Source organism: Maniola hyperantus, chromosome 4 (assembly GCF_902806685.2).
Source record: "Maniola hyperantus chromosome 4, iAphHyp1.2, whole genome shotgun sequence".
In the NCBI taxonomy this organism is placed as follows: Eukaryota; Metazoa; Arthropoda; class Insecta; order Lepidoptera; family Nymphalidae; genus Maniola; species Maniola hyperantus.
The window spans coordinates 4,179,030-4,193,618 of NC_048539.1; the positions used below are offsets into that span (position 1 = coordinate 4,179,030).

A 14,589-nucleotide genomic window follows, 5' to 3' on the forward strand; every position below is an offset into this window, starting at 1 on the left:
GCTGTCGTGCCACAGGTTCTTAAAAAATGAAGACTGGGCTGGGCGTGAGTAAGTCTATAAATACTTAGACCTAATATCGGAATTAATAAACAAGTGTAAAGCCTTTTGGTGTGGAGACCTTGGGGTCGTAGGACCCGGGGGATCGAGCTCTTTTTGAGGAAATTATTTATTTTACTTTTAATTTAGATTTAAGTTTTTTTAACAAATTAACAGTGTAAAGTAAATAATGTTTTCGCCCATATCAACTATCTTTTCATTCTCTCTATCTAAGTATTCTTTTAGCAAACAAAATTAAAAAAAAAAAAAACACTATTAGGATTTATTTACATAATCAGAACTCAATAAAAGGCAATTAATATTCGTTTCTTCTATTTAATAATATATTTACAGCAAATAACATCAATTGAACATAACATATTTGTTACTATTAAAGAGAATCAATTACACAAAAATTTGTCCTTATCGCAAGCAGTAAACAAATTTAATAACTCGTAATTATAAGAATAACGCATAATCAGTGGTATGTACCTATAGGAGTTGAAAAATATACTTACATAAAAAATAATTTATACCTTATATGCTAAATCTATATAAATAAAAACCGGCCAAGTGCGAATAAGACTGTAGTATGGAACCCTCGGTGCACGAGTCTAAGTCGAACTTGGCCGGGTTTTTACTATACGTGGCATTGCAACGCATGCCGGGTACAGCTACTAATTATTATAAAATGTCGTATACCTACTGTGACAGCTCGTAGTATTGTACCAAGAATCAATGAAGTACTTTATTAATATAAGTAAATACATTCCGTAATTTATTATTTGTCGTGAAGAATTAGAATCTACTAATCCTTTGGATGGTGGCAAGCTCAAAGTAGTTTTTTTTAATAAAAGCTAATAAAAACCTTTTTAAAACAAGCTTTTATGTAAGTCTGCCTTTAATTATTTTTTTAATGATTTATGACCCAGTTCGCACGTTCGTAATGGCCCAACTATAGGTACGTTTGTTTGGAGCGCGCTACGAATAAGCTCTTCTTAAGTATTCTGTGGTTATATGTAGTAAAGTAATGGCAATACATTCTCATGCTACTATGTAACGGAGAGCGAGGCACGGAAGCGGTGGTCGAGGCTGCCGTAGGAGGGCCGGTAGCGCGGCGTGCGCTGGCTCCACGGGCTGCGACGGTTCTTGTAGCTCGAGCAGGCGATCAGACTGTTCATCGCTGGAGGCCGCGACTGTTCCACACTTATGCCGTAACGGCGACTGGAAATAATATAAAATAGCTAAGTACTACATAGCTGACGCCCACAAACCGTTGAGCCTCGATAGCTCAACGGTTAAAGGACTGAAAACCGAAAGGTCGCCGGTTCAAATCCCACCCGTTGCACTATTGTCGTACCTACTCATAGCACAAGCTTTAAGCTTAATTGGAGGGGAAAGGGGAATATTAATCAACAATTAACTTGGCTAATATTCTTTACAAAATAATCATTTGCATGGATTTAGGTTGGGGTCCCGAGGTGCTAAAATGGCGACCTCGCACCGGAAAGCGCAGCGTTGCTAGACCCGTCTCTAGGTGGACGGACAACATCTGGCTAGATGCAGGGAGCCGCTGGATTCAGGCGGCGCAAGACCGTAGCGTGTGGAAGTCCCTACAATAGACCTATATCCTGCAGTGGACGTCTATCGGTGGATGATGATGACTATACACACCTCTTAGTTCTAGCAGGAGGTACGATGAATTTATCTCCAATCAGCACGCTCTCGTCAAGAGTGCCGTCCAACTGCATGAGGTCGCCCGCTGACACAGACACCTCCATTTTGTAGCGGTCACACGTGCTCAGGTACAGGAGAACTACCGCCATCTGTTGTAAAGAAACAAGGGTTGTAGGCTTTGTTTAATTTTGCACTCTCTTACCCCCAACAGACTTATATTTACTTTGTCAAGGCAGAGCAGCGAGTTTTGTCGCCAAAAAAACCAAGATTATGAGGCCTAGTATGCAGGCCGTAGCTGCTAGGCTAGAAGAACCATACTAGATAAATAGGCCTAGTATGAGTCTCAAAGCCCCACTTGATCTAGACCAAAATATGTAGTAAATAAATATGTAGAAAAATTAAAAATTCCGAAGCTGACTTCGGAATTTTTAATTTTTCTATGTCTATGCTTTTTCAGTAGAGCTGTCTCGCGAATAGTTCGTCAGTTTTTTTTAATCTGATATATTTTGTAAGGGGCTTTTACGGGTGACCTATATGCCAGCCCCATCGATACTGACGGTCGTCAGTTAATTTATCACTTCAAACGCAGTAGAAAAGTACAATTGGTACCTAAGCATGTACACATCCCTTCCACTCCTGTTTCGAGTTTTTTTACCTGATATTAACTTTACCCCGGTATTGTTCGTATTATGAAATACTTACCACGCAGAAATGAAGCATGACAATAAAATAAGTGGAAGCTCGGAAGAAGATGAATTGGAAGAGCAAGCCCGACACAGTGGGGCCGATGAAAGCACCCAGCGCGAAGGTAGACGTCCACATACCAGACACCAGGCCATACGTTTCAATAGAGTTTGGCAATCCACAGGAACTGTAAAACACAAATAGGTTCTTATCTTATAGTTAGCATTTATTAAGTAAGCTTAGCTTATTTTCCTACGTAATTTCTGAGTTATGGTACTAGTCAAACTTTGAACAGAATTTAAGTCTGACTATAATATGGTTTTATACTCCGAAAGTTGCTAGGTACATCTCAATCGGTTTATAAGATTTAAGTGGTTTTTAAATTCTTGCTGACACTTCGCTTATTGAGTGATAAATCGTTTTTCCTCAGATTCAGAGTCGTGTATAACCTTTCATGAATTCTTGTGTGTGTGTGTGTGTTGTAAATTGCGGTGTGACCTGTAATTTTGTTTTCCAAGCCCGGTGTGGGTTTATCATGACCTCTTCAATTGTTTGGAAGTGTAGAATGATCTATAGTTTGGGAAACTTTGTAATGTTTTTGGTGGTTCAGGTAAAAAAATCTCAATCTTTAATAGGTACCTACGACGGGTTATCAACACTGTCTCAATTAAGTGAGTATTAATTACTTGTTATGAAATGTGGACTACTTTGTTATCCTTTAAGGTTAAGGTTATCGATTTCTTGTTATTATAAGTTTTTTTTATCCTACAAACTTTTTTAACTTTGTAATATTTGCGCAGTAGATGTGGTAAACTGCGCAAAATATAATACACTCAATTATATTTTTTAATGTACCTATAGATTAATTAGCAATTGGCTGCAATCAACCCTGCTGGCAAGAGATGATGCAACATAATATGGCGGATTTGTTGACTTGTAGTTTCTCCACGTGATCAAATCAGAAATCAGGAGATCTGTAGTAGACCTAGAGTAACCGACAAAGCTCGACGGGTTGTGAAGCTGAAGTGGCAATGGGTAGGGCACATAGTTCGGAAAACCGATAGAAGTTGGGGTCCCAAGGTGATGGAATGGCGACCTCGCACCGGAAAATGCAGTGTTGGAAGACCCCCACTAGGTGGATGGACGATATCAGACCAGGCGCTAGTAGCCGCTGGATTCAGGCGGCGCAAGACCGTGGCCTGTGGAAGTCAGCCAGCAGTGAACGTCTATCGGTTGATGATGATGATGATTAGATCACGCTAACGAAGTTTTCTCTACGTAGCATTATTTACAAGTTCCAAGATACCACGGTCAGACCAGTTGGGTCCCCGGACATGCTGATAGTCCAAAAGACGACCTTCCTATTACGGTTGAAAGCATATCACCAGCTGTTCTCGTACCTCTACTACACCCTACCTATACGTACTAAAAGTACCTCTATACTATACTACCTAAGTACCTCTTTCAGGTTAGTGCAATTCCGTCTTAACTGCAGTCACTCTACTATGTGGCATCACCTTTAATTGTAATTTTATCGAATAAAATAACTTTACCATAACATTTATCAAAAATATATTAAAATACGTACATTGCAGTGCCAAGGGCATCAGCGAATGACGATACCAGAAGACTTCCGATCCCAAGACCGTGAAGCACCAGACCGCAAATTATGAGCCAGAGCATCCTGAAAGAAAAAGATAGAAAATTTAATAGGTTCCATTCTGATTAGAGCCAGACAGTATAAGGCTTTTACTTACAGTCTGTAAAACTGTTTAATAATTGATATTATGAACATCCATACTAATATTATAAATGCGAAAGTGTGTCTGTCTGTCCGTCTGTTTTTTTTTATTAGAATTGTTTTTTTAATCTGTTTTTTTAATTAGTCTTGTTTTTTTATAAGAATTAGTGCATTTTTTTCTTAACCAAATGACGCTTTATTGAAGGACTGCTTCCCAAATCATTATTATTAAGCATTAATTATTGGGGCATTAAGTTGTCTAGTAAGTACGAAATAAGTATAGCACTTACGTAGTTGAGTAGGGAGTGACTTCAATAACAGGCGCTGGCCCAACAAGCAAGAAAGCGCCGACTACGAACATGTGACCAACCACGGTGATGTACTTGGGCTTGATGTAGGGGTGGTCGCAGAGCCAGCCCCAAGCTGGGGCTGATATCGCGTATATACCACCGTTGACTACGAAGATCACGCCAAGGATTATTGGGGAGAAGTGAAACTGAAAGAAAAGAGATCTTTTAAAATGTGCCTACGGATCTGAACACATTTTGTTAAAGTCATTTTCTTGGCATATTCCTAGAAAAAAGAAAAATTGGGTTATTCCTTTAAAAATTCCATGGGAACGCTTTAATATTCCGAAATAAAAAGTAGCTTGTCACTCTCCAGATCTTCAACTATATCCATATTTCCGATCCAGCATCTAGTCAGGTGCTGGTTCGGGAATATGTTCTGTCAAGTAGGATAACAATATTCAAAAGTTTTTGTATTCTTACTTCTCGTAAATGTGGTTCGAGTGTCGCCTGTAGAAATCCAATGCTCATACTCGTCGAAACGATACTGATTGCGGCTAGCAATACTCCAGGAATTCTTAGCAAAGACATCATTGTTGCTACAAGTAGAAAAAAAGTGGATTTAAATAAGTTAAGCTGTTTCCTAGTTCCCTGACTTTATTTATAGTAACGAAGACCAAAGGACCTTTTGTTGAAAGGCTTCTCAAGCAACAAAAAATTACGCTCGATGGGATCCAGCTGTCAAACCTAAATGCAAAGCAAAAATACTTTGTCGGTCTAATTATCAAACTAAAACGCAAATAAACTTTTAACACTTAAATGAATTATAATAATCAATCATACAACTCCGTAAAAAGACGCAGTCACATTAGAATTATAGGGCCTTATACGTGCCAGACATACCTAGTGGAAATTCGTAGAATCGAACCTTCATTTTGTGCTAGACTAAATACTGCGTTCTTCTTACAAAGCATATAAGAAGAACGAACGGAACTTTTTTTTTAAAACTGTCTTTAGTGATTGCGTGTTTTTGCAAACTAGGTATAGGTACCTACAAAGTACCTATTTATGAATAAGTGTGACAAAATTTCAATTCAGCCGTGTTAACTATTTGCATGTCGCTCGTCGGAGTGCGTATTTCCAGTCTTTCGTAGAATAATTATCTCTAGAACTTACGCCCAGTCGGTTTAATATCCTCATCATCAAACGTCTTCGGCAGAGTGACGTAGCACATTATAGCGGTAAGGAAGAGAGTGGAGCCGAGTACAGCAAAGGGGAGCGAATAGCCACCCCAATTGTATAAAGCTCCGCCCAGCATCGGGCCCACGATGAGACCAAGACCGAAGAACGTTTCCAAGGACGCCTGTGAAATATTAAAGTGTATAAGACTTCTAATCAGTAATCACGTCCATCATAGGTAGGTACTTTGTCATGCATCATCCCAGCGATGGTTTTAGACGACCAACAAAGTTGAGTAGTGAGTAAGTATTTAACAAAGTTAAAAGGGACTGGAACAATGGACATAGGTCATTAAGATGTTGAAATCTTTGGGATCCGAAGGTCAAGATTTACTTCGGGTTACTAAGCCACTGTACCTACTGTACCACTGTTGCTACTTGCTATTAAGTAGGCGCTCAATAGTTCATGAATGTTTTTTGAGCAAAGCCTACAAACTCTAAGCTTGCTATGTAACATTTATAGGCACTTATTTCTTTAAGCAATAATAAAATACCAAAATTATTGTAACCCAAACGTAAATAAATTCCATAAAGCTAATTAAGAAGAAGAAGAATAATAAATAAATTGTTTTTGAATATGGCGCCGTCCGGTAGGTACTTTGGGAACACGGAGGCAAATTAGAAAATAAAAAAGTTTTCTAAATTACTGTAGTAGGTACCTCTCTCTACCTACCGTATGAAATCAAATGAAAGGGCTTGTTTTGAGGATCTCATTTATTATAATTTTAAAATGAATAGTTTTAAAGTTATTTATGATATAGATGAAAATTGACAGTTCTCTCCCCCTTATCTCCGAAACCACTTAGGGCCGGTTGTTTCAACAAACTTTGACGGACACGTAACCTTTAAATATGGCGCTAACGAACGTAAGTAAAGAAAAAGCGTTGATTCAGCATCTATTAGCGCTAACGTTCGTTAAAAAGTTACGTTTACGTTAACCGGTGCTGGCGCCATTGGTGATCGTCAAATCTGTTCGTAACTTCATACTACATACATTTATTAAAAATTATAATGGAATCAATTTAATTCAAAGCTTTTAATGATAGTTTTTTTGAAGATTTTGTAAGAAAGAAAAAGTGTTTAAAATGCGAAGTAGCAATATTAATAACTATGTATATAATTTAATATACTTAAAATGAAATAAGAAAAGGATACGGAGAAGTAAGTTAATTTTTAGGGTTAGTTTCGCAACCAAAATAACAATGACGAACAGTTTTTGTACAATGAAGCAACGCACTTAAATTAACAGATGTTAAAGTTCGTCTACGTCCGTTAAATTTTAACGAACGGATCTTACGAAGACCAATGGTTTGAAACAACCGGCCCTAAGCCTAAATGAAAACTTAATGGCAGATATTAGTTCGTTACTTGTAGATTAGGTATAGGTACAGAAAAATCTAAGAAGTCTATTGTCTTAAAATAACTATTTTATTTAAACTCAAACTTGAAACCTTTTAGCATTTACAGATACAGTTGAATTTATAGTAGGTATCTACTATGAATACAGATCAATGCGCAAATGCCCATCTTGACATAGAAGCTTCGATTACATAACATCTTACCGTGATGATAATTATATTATAAAACTTGATAATTTATGCTCGATGATTTCAGGTCATTTGAATTGATAAAAATAGGTCAAATTTAAATTGTGAAGTATGCTGTATGACACCAATTAGTAATATACTTGCAGTAACATAAATTATTATCGAGTTATTTAATTACTTATAACAATATTACTTTAATGGTTAACATTCGACTTATTCTCTGTAAGCTCAGTATAATATGTGATTAGATTATGATTTACTTTGTTAACCGTAACACGCGTAAGTATATAATAGTTATTACATAAGAACAAAGATACTCATTATGGCGGAAATTAAAGGTCAAGAGTCCACTGGTAGACTGATCTCTTATAGAAATAAGTGCATCTCTGTCCACTTCTTCTTTTTTTGGAAATTCTTTGATTTCCCGGGACGAAATGTGGCCAAGGTACCTATATCCTTTCCTACAAGGAACACAAGCTATCTCTGTAACTTTTATCAACATTAGTTTAACGCATGGGCCTTGAAAATTAAGCAGACAGGCAGACACACTTTCGCAGTCATATATTTTTTTAAATTTAAAGGCTACTTAGCCCAATCAGACCTGCTGACAATTAGTGATGATGCAGCCTAAGATGCAGCGCGCTTGCCTTGAACATGCCTAATGCCTATTCACTTTTGACTTGAAGATTTATTAAAAAAATAGAGGAGAAAAGTGATTATATTAATATGGATTAATTGAAAATCTGTAGGTATGTATTTGGTTACTTACAAACATGCTGGCTACATTGTTAGGGAACTCCTTGGCGATGATGGCGAAGGAGGCGGTGAGGAAGGCCGCGTTCCCCATCGCCTCGATGATGCGGATCGTGAACGCCAGGGTTACGAACGGTATGTGTCCGTCTACTTTGTCCAGTAATCTAAGACATGGAATACATATGTAATCTAAATACATAAAAGGAAAAGGTAACTTACTGACTGGCTGACTGGCTGACTGGCTGACTGACTGACTGGCTGACTGACTGACTGACTGATCCATCAACGCACAGCTCAAACTACTGGACGGATCGGGCTGAAATTTGGCATGCACTATAATGACTAAGGCATCTGTTAAGAAAGAATAGGGATTTGAAATTTCTTTAGTCCACGCGGACCAAGTCATGAATATAAGCTAGACTACATTATGAAAAGAAAAGTCCTGATTCACTCTCTGACTGCGCTCAGATCAAACTTTTGATCTAAAATTTTTTGCAAACTCGCAATGTATAGCGTGAAAAACTTGGGTCAATGACCCACCTACGACGCGGCATTGACTCCGAGTGGCCTACTTACGCAACGTTCGTTGACCTCTAGCGTCAGTAAGATGTTTTATTTGCAATATGTCGTAAACTTTTACAAAACTCTTATAGGATTTTTATATTTTTTCGCGTATTTTTGTGGTATCTTATCAGTAGTCATCAGTACTGTCACCTGTCTTCGTTTTTGCCAGTGTTCTGGTTACACCCTGTATAGAAAATGCAAGCTTACCCAAACAAAATAGCACATGTCGAAGTAGTCAAAATCCCCGCGTTGAAGACTAGCTTAGGCCCCAGCTTGTTGAGATGCGCGCCGTAGAAGGGACTTATGAGGAACACTGCCAGCTCGAACACTCCAAACACAAGCCCGTACTCTGTCGCTGTACATCCTTTCTTTTCAGCCTGAAAAAAATATTGTGGCTAAACTCATATGTAGAAGGAAGAATCTGGAAGCCTACAGCCTTATTCCTTTTATATTGTTGTTGGTATAATTATGTTGTTTGGTAAGCGGGAGGTCCCAGGTTCGATTTCTGGCAGGGGCGATTTCGGAATTTATAGTTTCTAGAACTGTCACTGATCTGGTCTGATACGGCTGTGGCTAGTTACCACCCTACCGGCAAAGCCGTGCCGCCAAGCGATTAGGCGTTCCAGTACTATAATATGCCGTGTCAAAAAATAAGACCCACAACAATGAGGATTACCTATAATTCTTTCGAAGACAGGACAAGCTTAGCAAAAGAATTTCGTCACTGGAATTGGTATTTTCATAATTAATTTATTATTTTTAATTGAAAATAATTTCTACTCCTACTTGTATTTCAGGCAGATTTCTCTATCACCAAAAAATATTTATAATATCTTTTAAATTATACCTGATTTTAAAAATAGTATGCGTCCTGTGGTGGCATAATATGTTCTTGGAATTATTGGTATTAGGTATTTGCAAACTGAATTTATTTCTATTTCCTGATGAGTTAAAATTAAAATTAGATAGGTGTTTTGTTAAAATAGGTAGCTGTAAAGTATATAATATGAACTCAACTAGAATATTATGGCATGTGCTATCAAATTGTAGGTAATTATTATATTTACATAAAATAATGTTATCAATGTGCTTACTTGTAATAATTATTGTCATTGATAAAATTAAGTATAATGTCCATTTCATTTAAAGGAAAAGCTGACTGACCGTCTGAATGACTGATTTATCAACGCACAGCTCAACCCACTGGCTGGATCGGGCTGAAATTTGGCATACAGATAGCTGTTATAACGTACTTAGGCATCCGCTATAAAAAGATTTTAAAAATTCAAACCCTAAGGGGGTAAAATAGAGATTTTTTGTATAGTCCACGCGGACGAAACGTGGGGATAAGCTAATTAATAAAGAAAAGAGATAACCAGTGAGGCGTCTAGACCGCACTGATCCCTCATTATACAGGCTTGCTGGATTTATACGAGTGTGCGAGAGTAATATAGCGTTCATTGATGCATTGAAAACATTCCTAATTGAAAAAAACCTATTATAAAATAAACGACTACCTACTTCAGTGATGTGGTTACCTATTGTAGTATCATACCTCTATGACCTACTTTGACATTTAATACAGCGTAAAATTGCTGTGCCCCAACAGGGTTCCAATATTAATCATTATGTAATAATAATTGTTCAATGATCATGTAATTAATATTAGAATGCATTGAATAAATAAATGATAAATGAAAATCATGAATTTGTGGTAACATCACAAAAAAATGTGTTCATGAACAAGTGTAATAAGTAAATTGACTATACCAAATAGGGCAAATTTCATTATATGAAAGGGCTTTACATGTACATTCTAAAACAGGTTTTTATTTATTTTTATGCATAATAGTTTTGATTTATCGTGCAAAATGTCGAAAATACGACTGTAGTACGGAACCCTCTGTGCGCAAATCTGACTAATAATTAATGTTGCATGTGTAACTAGAAGCGCTTCGTACTTAATTGTATTGTGAACTGATAAGTGATAACCCATGTGAGGTTATCGTGAACATTCTGGTTGGAAGTCTAATATAGACCTTTGATTTGGGACAATCGCTTAATGCTGTACCTATCGAATGTAGCTCATTAGTTTGACCAGCATATTCAATGTTTCCGGCCTTTTGCTAAAAAGAGGTTAACCCCAAAGAGTAGTTTGTGAGATAACACCAAAAAACCGGCCAAGTGCGAGTCAGGCTCGCACAACGAGGGTTCCGTACAACAGTCGTATTTTTTAGACATTTCGCACGATAAATAAAAAACTATTATGCATAAAAATAAATGACAATCTATTTTAAAATTTATAGTTAAAGCCTTTTCATACGAGCCACTGTATATTAAGCTTAATTCTAAAGTTGAAAATACTAATTATTTGTTCATGGACTCATTTTAATTTTTTTTATGATACCACAAATTCACGGTTTCCGGATTTTTCCCAAATTTCATGATTACAGGTCAACGGGAAGAAGCCTATAGGTTTCTGGACAGACAGACAACAAAGTGATCCTATAAGGGTTTCTATTTTCGTTTTGTGGTACGGAACTCTAAAAAAACTGATGTTTCTAAAAAAGATTGCTACGTAATACTAAACTAAAACCCTTCATCATCATCATCATCATGATCAACCCATCGCCAGCTCACTACAGAGCACGGGTCTCTTCTCAGAGTGAGAAGGGTTTTGACCATAGTCTACCACGCTGGCCAATTGCTGCGGATTGGCAGACTTCACACACCTTTGAGAACATTATGGAGAACTCTCAGGCATGCAGGTTTCCTCACGATGTTTTCCTTCACCGTTAAAGCAAGTGATATTTTAATTACTTAAAAACGTACAAAACTCCGAAAAGAGGTGCATGCCCGGGATCAAACCCCCGACCTCCGATTGGAAGGCGGACGTCCTAACCACTAGGCTATCACACACACTAAAACCCTTGGTTCTTCGTTACATTATTTTTTCAGAAATATCAGTTTTTAAAAGTTGTGTTGTTGGGAGCTTTTTAACGCTAGAATGTCTTTTTTTTGTTCAATCCATTATCTATTAATTTCATGCAAAAGTGTGTCTGTCTGTCGGTCAACTAGTTTTTCACAGCTCATCCGTTTAGTCGAATTTGACAAAATTTGGTAGGTGTACCTACCAAATTTTGTAATAGGTATAAGATAAGCTTAACACATTCATACCCATATTTTGTCTATGGAAGTAGGCTCCTCGTGCGAAGCCGGGGTGGGTCAACTAATCTTTAATAATGTCGTCTTCTGCAGTATCAGCTTCTTGGACATTCTCAGAATTAATCCCCATGCATTCTTTCCAAAAAATAGAACAAGTAAGTTGCAATTCTTGCAAAAAAGCCTGGTTCAATTGAAATGGTCAAATTTTATTCAAGAAAATATTTTATTACTTACAGTATTTTGAAGGAAAATTTATCTACTTTTTTCATTTTTAGCAATGTCTATACCTATTTCAGCCTAAAAAAAAAGATGCAGGCGAAGTCTCTCTTTATCTTTTTTGCACGTTAGTTTCGATTGTTTTGGCATGGAACTTTTTAAATTTTTGAAAAATGCTATTTTGATGGGAAATTTGATTCTCTATAAAATGTTTTATGTAAAGTATATTGAAAGTTTGCTTTGTTCACGAGATGTATTGAAAACTAATAATTTAAGAGCACTCCGCGGTTTTCTTTTTCTTTTGAAACTAATTGAACAACTCCTGCAATACAAACCCGTGAACGTCTTAGTTCTTTAAGACATCATATAATAGACGTCTATTATTTAAGTTTTTTTTTTTGGAAAAACATGCTGCCGTTTACTAACCTCTTGTGGAAAAAATGGCGCTTGAAGTGCGACACAAATTGCATTACAAAAATCAGCAACAGAAATAACCGCCACAGTTAACCACTGTCTTCTCGTAAATTCCCGCATTTTGCAAAAACACTTTAAAAAATGTCAAGTATCACAAAATTTTTTCTACATAAATAATATTCTCATCCTTTCATTAGTTTAACTTATTTTTGAAACTTTGTTGTTTGACGTTTAAACTGTTATTTATTATTTAATTAAATTAATGTAAATTATATAATCATTGACACTTTATTTAAATGCAATAAAAGTGAGATAAATACAAGTTAAATAAACCTAAACGTCATAATTTTCCCGATGCGGGTACGTAACTGACTAACTGACAAGGGAGTATCAAAGTGTGGCAATTGAATGATAACAAAGGCAAAGTAATCGGGTCGTCTTGAACGATCCCAATTTGGTATCCATTGACGCTTGTTTTAACATCGATGAAAGGATATCTTTTTAAAACAGCAATGTATTAAGAATTCCAGAAAACACCTTGCAAATTGAAGTCAATTAAAATGTATACCTACATAAAAAAAAACTGAAACTGGGTGATTTCAGTACATTTTAAAATATATTTTGATAATGTTAATCGAAGAAGCATTATTGTCACTTCACACTGAAACTGTTGAACGGATTTCAACTTCTTATACTTAGTACTTTGAAAGTCAAAAAATCTATTTTTTTACCGAAAAACAATAGGGATTGTCTGGATCATAATTTTTATTGAAAGTTACACCATAATTTCGTCGAATTTTAACCAATTTTGACATTTTTAGGGTTCCTTACCTCAAAAGGAAAAACAGAACCCTTCTAGGTTCACTTTGCTGTCTGTCTGTCTGTCTATCTGTCTGTCTGTCTATCTGTCTGTCTGTCTGTATGTCTGTCTGTCTGTCTGTCTGTCTGTCTGTCTATCTGTCTGTCTTCACCAGGCTGTATCTCATGAACTGAGATAATTAGACGGTTGAAATTTTCACAGATTTCACAGGTTGAAATTTTCACAGATTTTCACAGATATTTCGGTTGCCGCTCTAACAACAAATACCTACTAAAAACAAAATGAAATAAATATTTAAGGGGACTCCTATACAACAAACGTGATTGTTTGCCGTTTTTATAGATAATTTATTAATTAATTTAATAATTAAGGGTACGGAACCCTTCGACTACAAACTAGTCTGACTCGCACTTGGCTGGTTTTTATATTTATTGTATCGTAAATAATTTTAATTCATATCAATAGTTAAGTCCACCCGGGGCCGGGCGAAGCCTGGGCGGGTCAACTAGTGTAAAAATCTAATCCATTAATATCAAACAGATTATTTTTAGTAAATCAGCAATGTATGTGGTAATTCCAGAAAATTCCTCTCATATTGCTAAAATCAGAATATACTGTTTTAAAATTTAACGAGATGTTAAACAATCGAAACAAGATAAATAGGTATATTAAGTATAATTAAATAAGTTATTATTAAATTTATAATTGCTTTTATTACTGTAAACATTTTGATTGCTATAGACGGATCCACTATTGTTTAGAGTGAATGACTTGTCTATTACTATGTTGATACATGTTGTTACATCGTGCTTGTATATACTTACCCATTCAGATTTTACTTTTAAAGCCCACCCAAAAAGATAGTTATTTTCAAGATACGTACTTTCAGTAATTAGTTGGTTTGCTAATCTCTGCATCGTAGTTAGGTACTATCTACTAAGCTACGTTTCATTTTTTGGTATTACTATTTACTATACATATCCATACTAATATTATAAATGTGAAAGGGTGTCTGTCTGTCTGCTAGCTTTTCGGGCCCAACAGTTTTAATACCGATTTTGATGAAATTTGCTACAGAGTTAGCTTACATCTCAGGGAAGGACATAGGCTACTTTTTATCCCGAAAATTCAAAGAGTTCCCACGGGATTTTGCAAATCTAATTTCACGCAGACGAAGTCGCGGGCATCATCCAGATTAGTACATAATAATGTATATGTACTAATCTGTATATATACTTCCTTATTCATACATGATACTTATATTTTCTACATTGAGAAATAAGTTATCAATCCATACTTTCATATTTTCATATTTTACTTTAAAATTTTTGTGTCTTGCTATGTCTGTGTTCGAGTTTTCACAACTCTCAGACAGACAGACAGACAGAGATAGACAGACAGCCTAACAGTTTATCTGATTTTGATGAAAAGTTCAGCGTTAGCTTAC

General features: G+C 36.2%; 1 protein-coding gene across 1 annotated transcript; it reads right to left on the minus strand.

The window, feature by feature from the left end:
* Positions 1 to 358: 358 nt before the first annotated feature.
* LOC117997365 (MFS-type transporter SLC18B1-like) lies at positions 359 to 12,712 on the minus strand. The gene is made up of 10 exons (XM_034985632.2): positions 12,335 to 12,712; positions 8,735 to 8,904; positions 7,980 to 8,127; positions 5,602 to 5,788; positions 4,909 to 5,024; positions 4,429 to 4,634; positions 3,986 to 4,081; positions 2,416 to 2,584; positions 1,711 to 1,862; positions 359 to 1,260 (listed from the first exon to the last, which is right to left on the minus strand). The coding sequence occupies exons 1-10, from the start codon at positions 12,440 to 12,442 to the stop codon at positions 1,089 to 1,091; spliced, it is 1,524 nt and encodes a 507-aa protein (XP_034841523.1). The 5' UTR covers positions 12,443 to 12,712; the 3' UTR covers positions 359 to 1,088.
* Positions 12,713 to 14,589: the final 1,877 nt, after the last annotated feature.